The 15,982-nt window shown below is 45.1% G+C and overlaps 1 protein-coding gene across 1 annotated transcript in view; it reads right to left on the reverse strand.

Annotated features, from left to right (window-relative positions):
• LOC134419726 (ras and Rab interactor 3-like) overlaps window positions 1-15,982 on the reverse strand; it is a 149,949-nt gene that overhangs the window by 37,518 nt on the left and 96,449 nt on the right. The window contains exons 18-19 of the mRNA XM_063159363.1: window positions 9,112-9,298; window positions 5,544-5,658 (exon numbers count right to left, since the gene is read on the reverse strand). Of these exons, the coding sequence (XP_063015433.1) occupies window positions 5,544-5,658; window positions 9,112-9,298 (302 nt within the window). The remainder of the gene's footprint in view (window positions 1-5,543; window positions 5,659-9,111; window positions 9,299-15,982) is intronic.

A 15,982-nucleotide genomic window follows, 5' to 3' on the forward strand; every position in this document is an offset into this window, starting at 1 on the left:
CCCCTCTGTAAACATGCTGCTGCCTGATCACTGTTGTTTAATTTCCATCTGTGACTGTTACAGGACAGTCAGAATGGCTGCACAGGTCCTGTTTATCTGTGCAAATGGCATTAGTCTACAATAAAAAGCTGTGGAGTTTTTTCCCATCTGTGCTTGGGAAGGAGGAATGGCAGTGTTGAAGGGACTGAAGTGACTTTGAGAATTAAGCTTGCTTTCACATCTTTAGACTGCACCTACCTGGGATCATTAGGGCAAGGAAGTATATTGTAAAATCTTCAGTAATCTTTTCCTGTTGATTTCACATTTCCTAACATCCAACATGGAAAGGAATACCTTTGCTCATCTAAATTTCTGTTTGGCCTCCCCAGCAAGATCTGCCTTCTTGCCTCCTCTGTGTCTGGTGTAGCTCTTCTTTCTGTCCTGATAGAGTTTGCTGGCAGATGTTCACTGATGGATGTACAAAGTGGTCAGACCCCCACAAACTTTCATGGCAAGCAGGTGGAAGCAGTTAGAGAATTACCCAGGCAGGTTAAACTGCTGCTGTGTGTTTTACTTGAGTTGTAATCCTTCCCTAAATCCCTCCTGTCTCAAGCATTTCATATCAAACTCCAGCCTGCACTTCCTGAGCTCAGTCTCACTTTGAGAAAGGTCAAATAAGGTGACCAGGGCAGACACTGAATTTCTTTATCAACATCCTTTTTTGCTACCAGGCTTGCAGTTTTGTAGCAGCACTCGGTGATTGCTGTTAAACTGCTTTGGAGAGCAGTAATTGCCTGCACCTTTTCTGTCAAGGTACATTGTGGGTCCTCAGCACAAGCTCATCCCACATAGCCTGGAGTACAGCTGCTGTCCATAAACCAGAAATTGAGCTACTGTGTCCAATGGCACGGTGTCTCATCCTTCACAGGAGGTATTAATCATGTTCTGGACATTTTTGTATTACTTGGAGTTGATTTATTTTGGTTTTCCTGTTTAATTTTGCTAAGGTTATTTCAAGACCTCTGTTTCATTCCAGCTTATTCAGAGTTGATCTGCAGAGAAGCTTGGAGGGTCAGAGCACAGAGAACTTTAAGTCTCATAATTTTCCTCTAATAAATGAAATAACCACACTAAAGCCAAGGCTTCACTACAAACCCCTCCTTCAGCTGTGCACTCATTGATTTTGGGGGGCTCAACCCAGCCTTGGCCCCCTGTGTTGCAAAAGATGCTTCTGATCAGTTGTGTCTGGTGGCAGACTGTCCCCCCAGGTACAGCTTAAATAAGGAACAGCAGCTGCACAGCACGGGCTCATGTGGATTGCCTCCAGAAATACACCTGCAGTGAGCCAAGCCCCTGCAGCAAGGGGGGAGGCAGGAGCAGGGTGACAGGAGACGGGCAGCTACGGCAGCATCAGACCAGCCTCAAGGCCCTTATGGCATGCACCTGAAGAGTTCAAGGTGGACTTAGCAAATAAATATCATTGTTATTTCTATTTTTAAAAATCTAATGATATGAGCAATATGTTCTTTATTCTGTGAAATTGCAGATACTTCTGTTTAGTGCCATTTTGCTTACTTGGAAAGGAATCACTTCCTTTTTTCTTGGTACAGAAGAGCTTGGAAAACAATTACTTACACATCCCACACCAAAACATATGTAAAAGATTGCTGAGAAGTATGTGATCAATTTATCTGTTTTGTGAAATCAAATTATCTTCAGATATTATTCACAAAATTTCCAGAACAAAAGGAACGGTTAACCTCAGTTTATGGTGATAGAGCATTTCTCTTCTAAAGAACTTTACCCCTGTGGCAGGGGTATTTTCTTTGTGAAAGTAAAAGCCACTGTCACTACCTGCACCACGTGGTTTGTGGCACTCAGATGCTTCCTCCAAGCTCTCAGTGTAGGCTACTTCAGAAATGCACATGTACTTAAACTTCTGATTCTCTCCTTTTTAATACTGCTGCAATGGAGCTGAGGTCAGCAGGATGACTTCTGAAGGTTTATCTGTGAGAAGGAGAGGGAACTGGGGCCTGAGGTTGCCACCAGGCTGCTGAGAAGAGCCAAAGGCAGGAGCCAGCTGGGGAAGGGCTGCTCAGTTTGTGAGGCTGGGGCTCCATCCCAGAATGAAGCAGAAGTAAAGGGCAACTCTCAGAACAGAAAGTGCACAAAGTAGTCGAGATTTTGGCAAAGATTGAGAGGTAGATGCCAATACTGCATCTCTAAATGGTAGAAATCTTGTAACAAGCTTTAGGTCTGGGAGATTTCCACTGCTTTGGGTAAGAAGTAAGGGATCCTTCAGGCCAAGTGCAAAACCACAGAGATCCAAGGCTTTGAAAATTGCCAGGTTTCTCAACTTTCTTATGAACAACATGGTACCTGATATCAGATATTTGGTCTCTTCTATAGCTACTGATACCACTGAGATTTAGCCTTCCTGTCTCTGTAATAATTACAACCAAAAAGAACTAGAAGAAAAATTTTAAAGTCCATTCTCCTGTTGTCTTTAAGGGCTACTTCACAGAAGAGGTGGAAATTTCCCAATTAAAAAAAAAAAAAAAAAAAAAAAAAAGGGAAAGAGGTTTCATTTCTTTATTCTCTTACCTAGTGGGTTCTTTGGGGATTTCCATTTAAAAAGAGAAATCACAATTAAATACAGTCTTCTCATCAGAAAACAATACTTCCCTAAATCACCAAATATAAAAAAAGTTGCTATGAGGAAAAGAAATTGTAAAACAATGAACCTCTCTTATTTGGCAGCGCAATGCCAAGAGGATTCTGAAGGGCTTTTTTGTACTTCATTGAATGGCCATCTCTTTACTGAACACAGGGGCTGGGTAGCAACAACTTCTGTACCATCATTGTGATACCAGGGAAAGCCTCCTCAAATCCTGACTGAAAAGTGGGATGGAATGAGAATGGCTCTACAAACAGCCAAGGACAAGAAGCAGCTGGCAAGGTTATCCTAAATAATAACCTGGTTGCAATTTGAATTTTGCTATGTTGCAACTTGAATTTTAACTGAAGGAAGACTCCCCATAAAATCAGAACTCTGTATGTCGAGACAAATTCAGATTTCAGTTTACATCTGAAAGCATCAACTGTGTGGAGTCTAAGGAGTTGAAGTGAGGTGAGGAGAAGGATTTGTCCCTGCTTCTCTGAAGGCTTTGGGAGGAGCCAGCTCTCAGAAAGGGACGAGCAGCTCTCCCTGGAGCACGTCACACACATCATTGCTCGTGTGTCAACCCAGACAGGGAAGAGATTTGCTGAAGCTAAACAATAGGTGTTTGGAAAAACAAACCCTGCCAGTCCACAGTGGCCATCAGGCTGTTCAGCTGGGCTGTTTTACATAGTTCCAGGAGTGCAACACCCAACTTCCAACTTGCATTCCACAGCAAGAGAATATCTCTGGGGCTGCTCAGAGGTCTCCTACCCTGACACTTACAGAATACCAGGGGTGGGTGAAGGGCACATCGTTAATCTGAGGCAATCCAGACATACCAGCTTACTTGTCAAGGGAGCTCAGGTTCTAAATTCTTTTTAAGCATTTTGGCATCTTTTAATTTTATTTCTGAAGGCAGTGTAGTAATGCAATAAAAGCTAAAGAATTAATTAATCACCAAATTAATTACCAAATCTCTGTGACACAGCCTTACCATCTCCCCTTGCGCTAGATACAGTCCTTTGGCTTTATTAACAAGAATTCATTCAATTTCTTTTAAACTTAAAATCTGGGGTACTTACCCTAAATGAGAAAGGAAGCAAAAGAGAGACCACTTCTGTACCCAGTCTCATAAGTTCTCGTCAACACAGTGCAGGATGGAGAACTGAGAGGCTTTCTACCAACTGACACGCAACCCTGACAGAATCAAGCTAAAAATAATGTGAATATCCACCATAGGAATGCAGGAGCCTCGTGGCTGCTGGGATTGTTGCATGTGATAGAAGCTCTCCTGCTTTATGAATAAGAGCTGAATTTTAATTACCTTCCTCCATTTACTTTGCAACTTGCATGAAGGTGATGGAAACTGATTTAATTCTTGCTTCTACCAGGAAGCTTGTCTCCCAGTACATCCTTTGCATTAAGGTAGTGATAGATTAGAAAATGCAAGCAAGTTGGAAAAGCATGGCAGCAAAGTCTCTTTAGATAGGCTAGCTCAGTGACATTTTTGTACTATATTTTACTTTGCCTGTCCTAAAATAAATCAAATTTTATGGCACAGGACACGAGTGAAGAAGTAACATTTCTAAACCTGACATATTTTAGGATGACACAATTTGATTTTTTTAACTTTTATCCAAAGGAAATCTTGAATCATCAAAAAACTGATTCCCCACCATGAAAAATCTAAGTCCTAGGTCAAGTTCAAATAGCTAAATAAATAAAAGGTTTGTCTACCCTGCAGCTAACCCTTGACCTTGTATTCTTAATTGAACACCTGAAGCTGTGGCAAAAGCTTTGCTGCTCCTGCCCTCACAGGGAACATTGAACATCTCCACAGCTGGGTGCTCCCACCCAGGAGCAGGCAGGTGAGAGAGAAAACTTCCAAGGGATGCAGCAGCCAGACAGGGAGCTGCCCCCGTGCAGGAGCAGGGCTGTGGCAGATTGGGGTCTGGCCTTGAGATTAGAACAGTTTGAGAGATTCACTTGTACCTCTGGCTTTAAAGTCTGTTTACAACGCAGAGGTATGTGGAGAAATATAGGAGAAGGAAAAACTGAGTAACTGTAAAAGTTCATTTGAACAAGGGGAAAGTGATATTGCACACTGATCTGCAGAAAAACAAATGTTTTAGCAAAGAATAAAACAGTTTCTCTGGAAAGCTGGCTTTGGGACAGAGCTCAATGGCAGAGGATTTAAATGTGTTCAGATAAATAAACAGGGTGTAGTTATTTTTATGAACTCTTTTGAGTGTGTGTTTCTATGACTATCCTAAAACTCAGGTTTTTCCAAATATCCCTTTGAAAGTGGAAATCATGTGCCTTACACATCCATTTACACAGAGGGCTGGGTTAGACTCTGGACTGGGTTAATTTTCACTTGGCTATCCAGCTGGGAATGGCACTGGGACCAGCAGCCACCTGCTCCCCTGGCTGGCTTTGAGAACAGCTCAGGGGTGGCTTGTGGTTCAGTGGGACTGGACCAGGTGCATGAAAAGGCAGCACAGCAGATGTCAGATGGCTGGTGACCCCAAATTCAGTGGCTTGAATAGAGAGAGTCAGTGAGTTAACCAAGCTCAATCTGCCAATGCTTCCCACTTCCCTCAAGACTTCCAGCTGGTGAAAGGCAGCTCCCCTTGCTAGATCAAAGCACTGGCCTCCTCATCTGGAGGTGCTTTATTTCCCTATTGTGAGTCTGTAAATGATAACAGAAGGTGCAGGACCACAGGGGAGCTGAGGTAAAGCAGCTGCAGGAAATATTAACTGAGCTACATCATAAAAGCAAGATCTGCTGCCAGGCACAAGAGGAACCTGTTCAGTGCAAGTGAGATTACATAAATATTGGTGATCACAAGAGGACGCAGTACCTTAACCAGAGCAAGAGCAGAAAATGTAAAGACCTTACTTGATTTTTCTTCTTTAATGTTGTACTCCAGCACAGCAGGAGCCTCGTTCTGCACTGGCAGGCGGACTGCAAGGACCATGTTGCTCACATTACCCTCCTTCCTAACTAAGAATATCTGAAAAAGGAGAAAAGAATCAAGAGCTCAGCTACATTATGTGAGCTTCTAAACTTCATTTTAGGTCATTGGCAATGTAGATTTTATCAGTACAATTCACCTTTAAATAGCCTTATTTTAGCTTCATTCCACTTAGCTATGCTTTATACAACAAAAAATAATGGGGAAAAGGACATTTCATCTAAGTGAAATTCAGACCTGCCAAGGCACTCACAAAGTTTCTATGCATCACTGATATCCCACTTATGCCTAAAGCAAACTGTTTCACCAACTGAAGATTTAAAACTGCACTCCCAGTTTGTTAAGTGATGGTCCTCACACCAGTGCCCTAAATCACAGATGAGTCACCCCAGAATGTCCCAGTACAGGTCTAAAGCAAGGGACATTTGTACATTGTACATTGTCACTTGTACATTTAGTCAGTAAGGATTTAAGTGTCCGTGAGAGGAGCATAAGGCCAAAGGCTCTGGTGGCCACAGTGCCCATGGCAGAGCTTTTTGTGGGACCAGAAGATCATTCAGCATGGCAGGTATCCTGTGAGGACCCTTGTCCAACCCCCTGGGTGAGGCCATGAGGCCAGACCAAGTTTCTCAGGGATTTGTCTGTACCAGTCTGGAGAGTGTCCAAAGCTGGAGACTGCGCCTCTCTTGGCAACCTGTCCCACCACTTACTGTTCTCACAGGGACAAAATGTTCCCTGAACCCAGTCTGGACTGTCACAGACATCTTTTCATTAAAAATCCTTTCTTAGGGTTTTTTCTTCCTGAGATGCTGAGAGGCCTCAGGGGCAAAACGTAAACATTGATTATCTGCTGCTGTGGAATGCAACAGGTGGATCTGTGATTGGTTTCATGTGGATGTTCGGAATTAATGGCCAATCACAGTCGGCTGGCTTGGACACAGTGTCTGAGCCACAAACCTTTGTTACCATTCTTGCTTTTCTATTCTTAGCTGAGCCTTCTGATGAGAACTTTTTCTTCTATTCTTCTAGTAGGAAGTATTTTACAGAAAGAGTGGTCAGATACTGGAATCATCTACCCAGTGAGGTGGTGGAGTCATCATCCCTCGAAGAGTTCGAAAAAAGACTGGATGTGGCACTTGCTGCCATGATCTAGTTGAATTGTTAGAACATGGGTTGGACTTGATGATCTTACAGGTCTCTTCCAGCCTTGAATTTCTGTGATTCTGTATAGTTTTAATGTAATATATATAATAAAATAATAAATCAAGCCTTCTGAAACATGGAGTCAGATCTCCATCTCACCCCTCATCCCTGGACCCCTGTGAACACCATCACACTGGACCCTCTGGTTTCAATGTACACTGCTGCCTCTTGTCCCCCCACCCTGCAGAGCTGAGCACAGCCTGCCTTCATCTTCCCCATGAGCTCCCTGCAGGTGCCAGGGGTTGCTGTGTGGTTCCCTGAAGGTGTCTCCTGGCTGGACAAGCCCTGGTTCCGCTGCCTGTCCCCAGTGGGTCTGTGCCCAGCTGGCTGGCCACCATCCCTACAGCTCCTTTCCCACAGAGCTGCTCCACCAAGAAAAAGGAAAAAAGCCTCAATTTTTGTATTGTATGAGATCCTAAGTGTGCATCTAATTAAAGCTCATTGTCAGAGCTATTTTTAGCTTGTATCTTGAAGGTGCAGATGCAAAGACAAAATAATCTTCACATTCATCTGTTCTTTGATAGTGAGCTTAGGCAGAAACGACTCAAGGTATTTTGAAAAACCTGAATTAAAAAATCAAGCTAATTTTGTAGCCTGGATATGAGTTGATAAAATCATTAATCAACTGTAATGTATGGAAATCTAGCAAAAAACCATTAATTTCTTGGGCAGAGGAATTTTAAAAAAAGCTTGTCTAGAAGCCAGGACCTTTCCCTGCATGAGTCCCAGTCCTAAGGGCATCTCCAGTCCCTTTGAAGCCCCCATGCTGAACACACAGCTTTGGGGCTGCTTCTCAACCTCACACAGTGCCGTCATCTTGGCCTCTGAGCTCAGGAGAAATGGAGCCCCAGGGCCTCATGTCGACCATCAGGGCAGAGAAAATGCAAATAAATGCACACATGTGTGCCCCAAGCAGGCTGATTTCTGCAGGGCAGCCCCACCTTCTGCTGCAGTAAGTGTCTACAGGCAGGTGGCACCTGCAGGGAGAGGCTCTCCCTTGCCCAGGTCCCACCACCCACATGCCACTGCTGTCCCTCTAACCAGCACCATCTTAGAATGCTACATCTGAAATTTAATCTGAGCAACCAGGGAAATGAAACCTGGAAATGAATCACTTCTTTTTTCCTGATGGGCACGCCTGGTTGCCATGGATCCAGAGGCTAAAATTGGGCTCTGGCTGTTCAGAGAAGCAGGAGGTGGAATTTCTGAGCTGTGCTGAGCCCTGAGTGCTGTACTTCCCCTGGGTCAGGGCCAGTACTGAAATCAGTCTCTTCTATGCTCACCACAGGTGGGAATGGTGCTGCCCAGTTCCAGGTGGGCTCCCAGAGGGCAGAAGGCTCTGCCCTTGCCATGGACACCTCTGATGCACCAGCTCTTCTCCTGCCTGCTTCCCACTGCAGCTGAAGGCCATGCCCAAGGACAGCTGAGCAGGAGGAACAGAGGCAGGGTGTTCCCCCAAAGCCACTCAGAGGTGGGGAACTCCCAGCCTGCAGGGAATGGATAATGCCTGAGGGGGCTTGGGGCCATGCGTGGCTATCACAGACTCTACTTAGAAACAGAGCTTACAGAAAAACAAAGATCTTGCTCAATCTAATTGAGAAATCTGATTCAGGGTGAGGTGCACTGCACAGCCCAGGCTGCTCAGGTGAATCCCACTGGAAAGTGTCACTCAGCTGTGCCAGCATTTAGCCCTGGGATGGACTGACTTGGCCAAGGGACAGGTCCAAACATCCTCAGAGCTGGTGTGCCCTGACATAAATTCAGGTCATTTACACCCTCCCTTCCCAAAGGATGCAGCCAGGACAGCTACAGCCCGCTATGCCTCACCTCTCAGACCTCTCAGGAAAGGGGAGCAGCTCCCTTTGGCACAGAGCTGTTTTCCTTAAGCAAGCTTTGCACAAGTGCATAATTCTCTAATAGTCAGTTCATGCAAACCAGATATCAATGTGGCAATAAAAATTACTCCCAGCAGCTCTCTGAATCTAAGGCCCTTTCCTTCACAGATTTTTTTTTTCATTGCTCCAGATCAGGAAAATCACCATACTTGTGGGTATGGTGGTGGATGGGAAGCCATCTCCATGAATCTACAAATGAACCCAGAGATAATATTCCTTTTTTTCCCAAAGCCAATATATCTGTTTTGTGCTGTTGAGAGAGGTAAAGTGTCAAATGGTAATGAAAACAGAGAGCAGTCTGCTGAATATTTTTGCTTCCACATAAGAAAAGCACTGCTCTCCTAACCAAGGACAGGAAATGTGGTTGTCTGAACTGAAATTGCTTTGGACTTACCCCTGCTGTTTCTTTGCCAAGTATCGCCCCAGCCCTTTCCTGGCTCATGTTCAGCTGCAGCCACACAGGACACGTCTTGATGAGTTTGTCAAGGATGCTGATCCCTGGGAGCTGGAGGCAATTTTGCACAGCACTGGCCTGACAGAGATGTGTCTCCTTCCCCTCTTCACTGGCATCTCCGACAGGGCTGAAACACAGCAAGGGAGTCCCTGGTAAGCAGAGCTGCAAACAGAAACCTGGGGGCAGAGGACTCCCCAGCACAGACACGGGCACTCAGACATCAGGAATGCTCCTCGAGGGGCACCAGACCACCCCAGGCACCAAGGCTGTCATGCCAGCAGCCTGGCAGGGGGCTCTGTGCTGGCCCTGCTGGTTTGGGCTCACCCTTCAGTGCTGCTCAAGCACAGACACAGGTGAGGGATGCACAGACACAGGTAAGAATGCAGAGACACAGGTGAGGGATGCACAGACACAGGTAAGGATGCACAGACACAGGTGAGAATGCACAGACACAGGTAAGGGATGCACAGACACAGGTAAGGATGCACAGACACAGGTAAGGGATGCACAGACACAGGTAAGGATGCACAGACACAGGTGAGAATGCACAGACACAGGTAAGAATGCAGAGACACAGGTAAGGGATGCACAGACAGGTAAGGATGCACAGACACAGGTAAGGGATGCACAGACACAGGTAAGGGATGCACAGACACAGGTAAGGATGCACAGACACAGGTAAGGGATGCACAGACACAGGTAAGGGATGCACAGACAGGTAAGGATGCACAGACACAGGTGAGGATGCACAGACACAGATGAGGATGCACAGACACAGGTAAGGGATGCACAGACACAGGTAAGGATGCACAGACACAGGTAAGGGATGCACAGACACAGGTAAGGGATGCACAGACACAGGTAAGGGATGCACAGACACAGGTAAGGATGCACAGACACAGGTAAGGGATGCACAGACACAGGTAAGGATGCACAGACACAGGTAAGGGATGCACAGACACAGGTAAGGATGCACAGACACAGGTGAGGGATGCACAGGTGTGCCCAGGGCCACAGAGGGTTGAGCATGCCTGTCCCCTGGGTGCCACCCTCCAGCTGAAGGGTCTGAGAGATGTTTCATGGCTTCAAAAGCAGCGATGCAGCAGAGGAGTCCCTGCAGTCTGTCACAGACACATTTTCTGAAAAATCCTTTCTTTAAGATTTTTTCTCCTGAGAAGCTGAGAGGCCTCAGGAACAAAATGTAAACATTGATTATCTGCTGCTGTGGAATGCAGCAGGTGCATCTGTGATTGGGCTCGTGTGGTTGTTTCTAATGAATGGCCAATCACAGTCAGCTGGCTCGGACTGTCTATCCAAGACACAAGCTTTTGTTATTCTTCCTTTTTCTGTTCTTAGCCAGTCTTCTGATGAAATCCTTTCTTCTACTCTTTTAGTATAGTTTTAATATAATATATATAATAAAATAATAAATCAAGCCTTCTGAAACATGGAGTCAGATCCTCATCTCTTCCCTCATCCTCAGACCCCTGTGAGCACAGTCACAGCAGTCTAATGGCAGACTGGTGATAAATACTGCCTTCAAGCTCTGGTGCTGAGTTGACAAAGTCAGTTTATCCATGTGCTTAGTTCTGCAGGCAGTGGAAATACTTGTGCTGAAAAGTCTGGTCACAAGAGCTCTACGGGGTAAAGCCATGGACTTATGAGGATACAGGCTTGTCATTCATTTCATTAATTGATTTTGCATTTAAAGAAAATGCACAAAAATGTTTTGCTGCTCTAATTTTTCTGCTTAGAGGTCACAACTGAAAACGGGACTCTCCCTTTTGATTTGGTCTTACTTCAAATACTTTTCCTTTTCCTTTTATTTAAAAAGATACAGATCTTAAGGTACTACATTTCAAATAAGGTCAGTCTTAAACTATTAAAAGAGAGTCATTTCAAAGGCCTAACCTAACACAGCAGGTCTGTCCCAAAAGTCAGTTTGTGTAAAAATAGCTTTTGTATCCCAAAAGCAATACAAAGATTTTATTTTTTAGTAGCTTTTTTCTTTTTCAACCCTTCACAGACAGCTTTCTCAGAAAATACAGGTGCCTTTATAAGTCAGGTTGTAGATAAAGGTATTATTTCACAGAATCTTGATTTTAATCAATCCTTTTTTAAGATCATAGTCAAGACAGTAGGAATGAGAGAACTGTGTTTTATGAAAAGCAAATTGAAATAAGTGAAGCGCTACTTGTGATAAAAGCCCAGCTTGTCACATAGGTGAGGGAATTTCTTTTAGATTTAACAGCATGTGATTTTAATCAATATCATCTGAACAAATTGAGTAAAACAGTGGAATATCCTTTTGGAAGTTACCCTGAGTCATCCCTTGGGGTTTTTTTACAGAAAAAAACAACCAAAAAAAAGCCTTGTAACCATGTGAAGGGAAAACATGTGTTGGATGGCAATATTCATGCTCAGTAATGTGAAAGAAGTAATGAATTGAAGGGAAAGTTGACATATAATGAAATGTTCCGTAACACAAAAATTGCTCCCCTAATTAGTCACAAAGCCATGAACCTGATCACATCAGAATGATGTGTGAAACCTCAGTCAGAAGGAGGCCAATGCTGATAATGTCCTGCTGTGTCACCAGAAGGTGACATGCACGGCCATAGCTCCTGCCTGAGGAATCTTGTTAGCCATTAGTTATGTAAGGTGGGGCCAGCAAAGCACTGGGATCCCATTGCCTGCAGGGAAATGAGGGTTATCCACAAAGCCAGGAAAGGGACACAAGCCAGCCTGGACCTGCTGAGCACAGGCACACAGTGACCCTGGCACAGAGCATCCATCCCTCTGCTCCCACCATGGGCACAACCTCTGAGAGCCCACAGCACCCGCTGGGCTTTGGCAACAAGAGCACACTGGCGAGGAAAAATAACAGAACTGACCTTCCAACTCATGTGGCTGCATGTAGGCTCTGAATTTTGGAGAATGGATAGAAAATTGAAAAGAGATCCAAACTTAGACATACAAGATGAAAAAGTGAGAGCCTGAAAGTTTGCCCTAATGGAAATCTCATTATTTCAGTGTGTGGAGTCTTTCAGTGCAGCAAATTTAGGGCAGTGGATAAGGCTTTTTTTTTTTTTTTTTTTTTTTTTGGCAGAAGAGGCAGTCAAATATTTTGTGGGCCCTTTTGAGGTATGCTCTCAAAGCCAGACCAGCCTGGAAGGAGCTAAGCAGGCTCTTGTACCTGTAGAGAGGGAGGAAAGCACAGATGAGTGAAAGGGGAGACTGGCTAAAGGAGAGGCAGGAAGAGTCATTAAGGAGATCATATGGAATCAGGGGAATGTTTGGTGAGACCTTTCCTGCCAGTGAGTTATAAGAGATGATGGATAAATTCCCAAAAGAAGAGGCTTGCATTGCCCAAATCCCTTAAAATGCTGGGTTTGGAGCAGTAGCACACACTGTATTGACTCAAACCTGTGCTGGCTGAGGAAGGGGAGTGCCTGCCCCCTGGCCTTGCTCAGCTGCAATGTCCTGAGCCACGACACGCCGGCTGACGCAGTTACGGCACCGACGCTTGACTTCTGTCCTGGGCACAGCTGTCACAAAGATCTGGATGGGGCTGTGGGAATGCTTAATCCAGCAATTTAATCTGGCTCTGTGGGAGCTCTGTGGCTGCGCAGGGAGGAGGGAGCCCAGGCAGCTCCTGGGCTCTCGCTGTGCTGCCAGTTGAAGGAATTTCCAGGGCTGCCATGGTGAGCAGCCGGCCTTCCCAGCTTGCTCACTCAGAATTCATGCAACAGAGGACTTCTAAAGCCTCAGTTTCAAAAATAACATAAAACTCTGTCCTTGTCCCACAGTCCTGCAAAACCCTTTGGCTGATAGAGGCAGGTAGGTGCTCACTTTGATAGGTGTGACGTGAAGGTGAAAATCTGTCCCTAGAGCTGCCTGCTTTCTTTTCTTTTCTTTTCTTGAGTTCTTTCTGCAAAGTACATTTGAATCTTGCAGTGGTTCTGCTAAATTGGATTCAGCTGGGAAGCAGGGAGCTGTGTGCTGCATACCGAGTGGCAGCACAGGCTAATTAATTGCACAGTGATTACATCCACACACCTGCCCCGGGCTTGCAGCAGGTATCAGGTTGCTTGTTGGAGGCAATAATAATGACAATGGTGGTTTGAATTATTGCACAGTGACTGTACACTGCAGTAATGACCGCCATGACTCACTGCTTTAAAAACCTGGAGCCACACTTGCCACTTCAATATTCCCAGAAGTCAGCAGACAAGCAAGGAGATATAATCCACTGAATTTTGTGCAGGTGAAGGCCTGAGCATACCTTTGCAAGGGGTTTCAAAAATATTGTCACAATCCTGCTGACACTAAGGGCTTCCTGGCTGGACTATATGTGGCTGGTCACTCTGAGTTTCCCTGAGGCAGCTGAGACACACAGCAATTGTGTGAAACAGCAGCAGGGACTGCCAGATTAATTCTTCACTCCTGCACATTTGCTCTGAGACATAATGTATTTTTAAAATTAAATCTTAAATTGTCAATCAAATGCTCTATAGTGCGCTGATAAGTAATGGCAGAGTGCCTTAGTATTGTTTAAGCAGACCAGATTTAAGGAGCTAGTCTTTTATTATTATGTTTTATTGCTTTTGCTTCTCCCTCTGAAAACAAGAAGACATCAAGAAAGAGCAAGGGTTTGCTGTGCTGCCCTCAAGGAGGGAGATCCAAGTGTATATAAATATTTATAGCAGAGCAGGAGCCACAGGTCTTAAAATGTGCGTGAGCTGGCTTGATACTGAGGGAGAAATACAGACGGTCACAAACTCCATGTGCCAGGTGATAAAGCAACTTTCTGCACCAGAGCTGCCTGGCACCTGAAGGGACACCATTTGGGATAAACCAGCTTGGGACTGAGGCTGACATGTGGAAACCCTTCAAGCCCAGGGGTTATAAGGGGCACTTGAAGCGGGAGGAAAAGATGGAAGCTGCTGAAGCCAACAGAGCAGTCCTGGTGGAAATTGATAGGCAGTGCTGTTAATTCCTGTGGTTAAAAGAGAGAGCTGGGAGCATGGGGATTCATGGAGATGGGTGAGACTGACAGAGGACTCACAGGGCTGGTTTACATCCAGTGTCACAACCAACCCAGCTGGACCCAGCTGCAGGGCTCTGTGCCACTGGCAATACAGACAGATCTTTATATCCTTTTTTTTTGTGGTCACCTTCTTTCTTTACAGGAATAATTGGAGTTACATGAACAGCAAGTACAAGGTTTCACCCGCTGCAAGAAACAGAGCTGCCAATGCTTTCTTTGGTTTGGTATCACTTCTGATTAGACAGGTGTTGAGGAACACATTGAATGGAGGTAGCTCGGTGTCCAAACTGCAGAGACTTATTAAAAATCTTTGTTCAGGGACATGTGAATTCGTGTGCTGTTACTTTCAGTTCACTGTGAGGGACGTTATGCAGAGCCACAGCCAGAGGACATCAAGCTTCATTTTGCTTCCATCCTAGAAATGGCCAATTTTTGATACCATGTACTTGCACTCACAAGCCAGCCCATCTTTGATCGCTTCACCAGTTCAGATCAAATTAATCTGAGATGGAGAAGGATTCATTTACCCTCTGGGCCTGCCTTTGGTCATCTTGCTGGGTTCTTCTTCCAACAGCTGGTGGAAGTGAGACCCTAAACCCAACCTAGCTGCAGGGAGAATTCCAACATATTTTTGAAATTCTGGGGTCATTTCATCATAAAACAGAGTATTAGGAAGATGGGAAGGTAGCAAAGGTTTCAAATATATTGAAAAAACCATAGCACAAAAGCTGATTTTGTGCACCAAACATGAACCCTGACTTGCAGAAAATTCAGGTTTTAATAAGTGCTTTTTCGTAACAGAGCCAGGGGATCTTACAAAATCAAACAAACAAACTGAAATAAAATAACAAACAACAAAAAACCCAAAAGTAGAAAGAGAAGTTCTTATAGAAGTTCTTGAGATCTTCAGGGATCACACCCAGGTAATTGTGACCCTCTAGTCAGAAATAAACAACTTTCTTGTTGTCTGACAGGTAGAACGAGGGGGGAAAAGAAGTAGGATGTAAAGCAAGCCATGGGAGCTTCCTACATTGTAAGGTCTTGGATGTACAGAAAAATTGGATAATGGAAATGATGTGAGAAACTGGACATGTCCCATGAGGCAGGCTTGCCTGTCCAGTGTCCTCCCTGCCTTGCAGAATGCTGGTGTTACTGGTCCACCCTGGTGACAAGCTTATAGCTCAGGAAGTTGTGCTTTGCAGCCTGTGGTCTGTGGAAAGCCTGTGGTTGGCAGAGCACTTCCTCCTGCTCATGCTCCCCTTGTTCCTCCTCTAACTGTCCACCCTTCTACTCTTTGGTCTGCAGCTGATGCTCTGCACACCTAGCTTAGCTCAGCCTGGGAAGGACCAAGCTTAATAGCCAATGCAGCAGCTGTGCCAGCTGCCAAGGGTGTCCTAAATATTCTGACACCTCACAGGTCAGCAGAACTCTGTCTCCCCCTACTCCACCTTCCTTTACAGGCACTGTCAAATTCAGCAGAATTTTGCACTCTGCAATTGAAGTGAGCTCTTCTGTACCTGCCAGGGATTCCCAAATGCCCATTTCTGTGAAGGCTAGCAGGTTTTCATGCATCTGAGCCCTGTGTGTCCATCTAAGTTTGCCAAAGTGGAACAAGTCACCACCCTGCTGGGGAGCTCCATTAAAGGCACAGAGGGATCAGGTGTGGGACAGCTCACCTACCCTTAAACCACTCACCAGTGAAAACCAACAGAGGAAGTTACAAAAATGAACAAGTTCTACTACACTGCAAGGGCAAAAAGG

Source organism: Melospiza melodia, chromosome 6 (assembly GCF_035770615.1).
Source record: "Melospiza melodia melodia isolate bMelMel2 chromosome 6, bMelMel2.pri, whole genome shotgun sequence".
NCBI classification, from domain to species: domain Eukaryota; kingdom Metazoa; phylum Chordata; class Aves; order Passeriformes; family Passerellidae; genus Melospiza; species Melospiza melodia.